We start from the raw sequence: 6000 nt of genomic DNA on the forward strand, positions 1-6000 counted from the left end.
GCAATTCTCAGTTCAGCTCCACACAACAGAGAGCCAGGTGTCTTCCGAGTCATTTGGCTCAGATCACCCCTTTGAGATCTGGAGGCTACACTGGCCGCACACATGGCAATTTCAACCAGAGGAAGGCACGATGCAAATGGATAGGCCTTGGTGCTTCCAAAGCTCTCTCTGTCATTTGCAGGGCTGTGATTACTACTAGATGACAGGTGCTCTTCAGGAGTGACCTCAAAACAGGAGCCAAGTAGTAAAGCGTACAAGTCCTACAGTACGGGAATTTCTGGATAATTACCAGGATATATCTGGAAATAAGCCAGCGGTGGGGAAGATCATTTTGTAAGGAGGGAAAAAAACGAAAGTGTGAAGATTCACAGGAGGAGCATCCTCCGTCCCTGCAATGTCTCACCAGGCTGCATCCGCCTCACCAGCTTTATGAAAGAACAAAAACAATATTATCTTCTCCTAATTACATAGCAGCGGTATGGAAAGACGTCTCCGCAATCAGCTCATGTCACCGTTATTGGAAGCGGAGAGATCGTGATTCCCGATTACACATTGTATAATGTCAGAGGAACTTATGCTTGAAGAATTCTATTATTACAAGCCATTAAAGAGACTGCGTACTGGCTTCAAAGTTATCAAACCAAAAACGGCATAATGGGCACCGTAAGGTGCTCGGATCTTCCCTGCGGCATCTTCCTCGGCACCCCATGATGAATCTCCATTTCTTGGGTGGAAGGAGTTGGCCAGGTGACAGCGGTCTGTTCCAGAGCAACCAATTCTCAGGCCTAAGCAGTGTCACATGGGTGGTGGGGGAAGAGGGGTGTGGGCTGGTGAAGGCCAGACAGCCAACGTTGGTGGTGGTGAGACAAAGTACCTTGTGTGCTCTGTGGGTGGTGGGGGAAGAGTGGTTTCCACACTAAGCGTTAAAGGACGATGTGGACTGTGTGTCTTTATAACTATGGGACATATATCTTGGGAGGAGGGATGGTTTGGTCGGGACATGGGTGATGGCCTGGTGAAGGCCAGACAGCCAACTTTGGTGGTGGTGAGACCAAGTACCTTGCGTGCTCTGACCCTGTGGGTGGTGGGGGAAGAGGGGTGGGGGCCCGCCTATGCAAATACTGACTTTTCAGAAAGTGAGTATGGACAAAGAACCAATTTGATGCAATTCTTTTAAGAGGTCTCCAATAATACTGAAGGAAGCCTTTGCTACTATGCAGCTCTGCTTTCAGTTTACACCAAAAAAAGGAAAGGAGGGATGGGAAAAGAAAAGAAAGGAAGGAGAGTATAGAGAGAAGAAAGGAGAAATAAGGAGCAAGAGAAAAAGAGAATGAGAGAAATTTACGGAAAATATGATGAGTAAACCACCATGACAGGGGAGGGAGAGAAGGAAGGAATGAAGTCAGTGCATACAGTTTAGGGTGTAGTGTCAAGGGGAAGTGGGGTTTATATTGGAGAGTAGGTAGGGCATCTTGAGGGAGACCTTCTAGGATATTCAGGGCCTCGGCAGAGATTATGTGACTATGTTGTGGTTAAGCAGTGTTTGCCTTTGGGGGAAATACCATCCTTCTCTCCCAAGTAGGCCCCACGAGGATAGCTAGAAGTTATTGCTATTAAAACAATTCACTTAAGTGGGCAAAGAACGTGGCTGTACCATGGAACCCCATTATCTATAGATCCTTATTTATTAGGTTTCCATGCTAAGCATTAAAGAACAATGTGGACTGTGTCTCTTTATATCTATGGGACAAATATCTTGGGAGGAGGGATGGAGTTTGGTTTGGTAGGGACATGGGTGATGGCCTGGTGAAGGCCAGACAGACAACTTTGGTGGTGGTGAGACCAAGTACCTTGTGTGCCATGACCCTGTGGGTGGTGGGGGAAGAGGGGTGGAGGCCCGCCTATGCAAATACTGACTTTTCAGAAAGTCAGTATGGACAAAGATCCAATTTGATGCAATTCTTTTAAGAGGTCTCCAATAATACTGAAGGAAGCCTTTGCTACTATGCAGCTCTGCTTTCAGTTTACACCAAAAAAAGGAAAGGAGGGAAGGAGAAAAAAAAAAAAGGAAGGAAACGAGTATAGAGAGAAGAAAGGAGAAAGAAGGAGCAAGAGAAAAAGAGAATGAGAGAAATTAATAGAATATATGATGAGCAAACCACCACGACAGGGGAGGGAAGGAAGGAAGGAATGAAGTCAGTGCATACAGTTTAGGGAGTGGTGTAGTGTCAAGAGAAAGTGGGGTCCATATTGGAGAGTAGGTAAGGCGTCTTGAGAGAGACCTTCTAGGATAGTTAAGGCCTCAACAGAGATTATGTGACTATGTTGTGGTTAAGCAGTTTTTGCCTTTGGGGGAAATACCATCCGTTCTCCCCAAGTAGGCCCCACGAGGATAGCTAGAAGTTATTGCTATTAAAAAATTAACTTAAGTGGGCAAGGAACATGGATGTACCATGGAACCCCAATATCTACAGACCCTTATTTATTGGTTTTCCACACTAAGCGTTAAAGAACGATGTGGACTGTGTCTCTTTATATCTATGGGACATATATCCTGGGAGGAGCGATGGAGTCTAGTTTGGTAGGGACATGGGTGATGGCCTGGTGAAGGCCAGACAGCCAGCTTTGGTGGTGGTGAGACCAAGTACCTTGTGTGCTGTGACCCTGTGGGTGGTGAGAGAAAAAGGGTGGGGGCCCACCTATGCAAATACTGACTTTTCAGAAAGTCAGTATGGACAAAGATACAATTTGATGCAATTCTTTCAAGAGGTCTCCACTAATACCAAAGGTAGCCTTCGCTACTATGCAGCTCTGCTTTCAGTTTACACCAAAAAAAGGAAAGGAGGGAAGGAAAAAAAAGAAAGGAAGAAAGGAAGGAGAGTATAAAGATAAGAAAGGAGAAAGAAGGAGCAAGAGAAAAAAAAAATGAGAGAAATCAACAGAAAATATGATGCACAACCACCATGACAGGGGAGGGAGGGAGGGAAGGAAGGAAGGAGGGTAGGAAGGAAAGAGAGAGAGAAAGAAAGAAAGAAAGAAAGAAAGAAAGAAAGAAAGAAAGAAAGAAAGAAAGAAAGAAAGAAAGAAAGAAAGGAGAGCATAGAGAAAAGAATGGAAAAAGAAGAAGCAAGAAAAAATGAGAATGAGAGAAATTAATAAAAAATATAATGAGGAAAGAAAGAAAGAAAGAAAGAAAGAAAGAGAGAGAGAGAGAGAGAGAGAGAGAGAGAGAGAGAGAGAGAGAGAGAGAGAGAAAGAAAGAAAGAAAGAAAGAAAGAAAGAAAGAAAGAAAGAAAGAAAAGAATGAAGGAGAGCATAGAGAAAAGAAAGGAGAAAGAAGGAGCAAGAAAAAAAGAGAAAGAGAGAAATTAATAAAAAATATAATGAGGAAAGGAAGGAAGGAAGGAAACAAAGAAAGAAAGAGAGAGAGAGAAAGAAAGAAGGAAAGAGGGAAGGAAGGAAGGAAGGAAGGAAGGAAGGAAAGAAAGAAGGAAAGAAAAGGAAGGAGAGCATAGAGAAAAGAAAGAAGAAAGAAGGAGCAAGAAAAAAAGAGAATGAGAGAAATTAATAAAAAATATAATGAGGAAAAGAAGGAAGGAAGGAAGGGAGGAAAAAAGGAAGGATGAGATGGAGGAAAGAAAGAAGGGAGGGAGGAAAGAAGGAAGAAAGGAGGGAAGGTACAAAGAAAGGAGAGGGAGAGAAGGAAGAAAAGAGGAAGGAAAGGAAGGAAGAAAGGAAGGAGGAAGGGAAGGATGGAAGGAAACCATGAGAGAGGAAAGGGGAGAAAGAGAGAAATTAGCAGGAAAGAATGTCTGAATACACAATGAGCAAGCACCAAGACAGATGGGAAAAAATAGAAGGAAGAAAGGAAGGATGGGATGAAGGAACTGAGGGATGGAGGAAGGAAAGGAGGGAGGAAGGCAGGAGAGGAGGAAAGAGAGAAATTGACAGGAAAGAGAGTCTGAATATATACAGTAATAAGGACATCTGACTGCCCCATGTACATATACATTCTGTTCTTTTCTGTCTTGGTGACAACTGATTCCCCCATTTCTTGCAAGGGCATCACAGGGACAGAAAACAAAGGAACATCTCACCAGCAGGAAGGATCACAGGAGGAAATAATCACTTTAATTTTAAGTCTTTCCCACTCCATCGAAAATAAAAAACAAAAATCGTGGTTGCAAATAGGTTTTCAAGCTGAACTTGCAAAAAAAAAAAAAATCAAAGATGTGTATTCTTCCTTGAATCCTGGTGTGCTTTGTGTATTTCTTCCAGATCTGTGCAGTAATCCAGTGTGAGACTTTACCTCTGTGTAGGAGCGTCCTGTAATAAAGACCGCTCACTGCTGCTCTCTCTCCTTGTGCAGGGGGACTGGTCTTATCTCCGCCTCCTCCTGTAGTTTTCTGCGAGCAGTCTGGGGTGGGTGGAGCCCACTGGGTCCCTCCCACAGCTCTGCTGTCTGCACAGATTATGTATAGTACACTGATGATATCACTGCTACTTTTGCAAGGTAATATCTGGGTTTGCAAATGCCTCTGATGTGAGCAAAGTAGATTTACATACTTTGTAGCTGTTAAAAAAATATATTTGCATAAAAGCTTTTGTGTCTGGAATTTAGCTTTAACTTTTTTCAAGATTTATAATAAACATATATATATTTATCTCATACTGTATATAATCATAATGTGATAGCAATAAACTGTCCGAATTAACATACGTCTCTCATTCGTTTTCAATTTTTAATTTGCACCATCACAGCAGCCAGCATAAAAGCAGATGTTTCTCTTTTACAGCAACGAGTGAAAGCAATGCCTAATTACAGTGACCACAGGCAGATACACAGCCTGGCCATGGCGGCAACATCTGCAAGACATCAGGGAGACCACAGATGAATTATGGATGATAGTTGAATGTCAGTCTGGCAGAGATGTGGCTGGCAATATGAAAGAACTCCTGTCCATCATCGGGACTGCAGATGTCAGAGCCAGCCTGCCACTTCTCATGCTCATGGTGCGCCAAAACCAAAAACTGAAGAGAGAGAACAGGTCACGGGTGAAAGCACACATCAAGGTTTCCACTTGAAACCTGCCAATGTACTTCAGAGTTGGCCTACAATGACCTCGGAATCCATCTTTTTAACAGTTAGGGTCTATCCAGGAGATGTCCTCCTCTGAGCCCAGATTACAGGAGGCATTGCCTGCTGGAGGTATCACTGTGGAGTTGATCAATTTGGAATATAATTCTAAAAATACGATAAAAATTTATATATATAGATAAAAAAATATATGATTAAAAAAATGGTGTCCTGATGTAAGGGGGCACTCTGATGGGGACACCTAATGTAAAGGGCATTCGGATGGGGACATTTGATGTAAAGGGGCACTCTGATGGGGACACCTGATGTAAGGGGCATTCAGATGGGGACACCTGATGTAAGGGGGCACTCTGATGGGGACACCTGATGTAAAGGGCATTCGGATGGGGACACCTGATGTAAGGGGGCACTCTGATGGGGACACCTGATGTAAGGGGCATTCAGATGGGGACACCTGATGTAAGGGGGCACTCTGATGGGGACACCTGATGTAAAGGGCATTCGGATGGGGACCACCTGATGTAAGGGAGCACTCTGAAGGGGACACCTGATGTAAGGGAGCACTCTGATGGGGACACCTAATGTAAAGGGCATTTGGATGGGGACATCTGATGTAAGGGGGCACTCTGATGGGGACACCTGATGTAAGGGGCATTCGGATGGGGACCATCTCATGTAAGGGGCACTCTGATGGGGACACCTGATGTAAGGGAGCACTCTGATGGGGACACCTAATGTAAAGGTCATTTGGATGGGGACATCTGATGTAAGGGGGCACTCTGATGGGGACACCTGATGTAAGGGGCATTTGGATGGGGACCATCTCATGTAAGGGGGCACTCTGATGGGGACACCTGATGTAAGGGGGCACTCTGATGGGGGACACCTAATGTAAAAGGGCA

At 44.2% G+C, this 6000-nt stretch overlaps 1 protein-coding gene across 1 annotated transcript in view; it reads left to right on the top strand.

The window, feature by feature from the left end:
* The window catches only part of KBTBD12 (kelch repeat and BTB domain containing 12), a 142488-nt gene extending 136708 nt beyond the window's left edge, over positions 1-5780 (top strand). The window contains exon 7 of the mRNA XM_089682456.1: positions 4797-5780. Coding sequence (XP_089538582.1) covers positions 4797-4806 — 10 coding nt within the window. The 3' untranslated portion in view covers positions 4807-5780. The remainder of the gene's footprint in view (positions 1-4796) is intronic.
* Positions 5781-6000: the final 220 nt, after the last annotated feature.

This window comes from Staurois parvus, unplaced genomic scaffold (genome assembly GCF_062004578.1).
Source record: "Staurois parvus isolate SC_StPar_1 unplaced genomic scaffold, SC_StPar_1.0 ptg000290l, whole genome shotgun sequence".
Lineage (NCBI taxonomy): Eukaryota > Metazoa > Chordata > Amphibia > Anura > Ranidae > Staurois > Staurois parvus.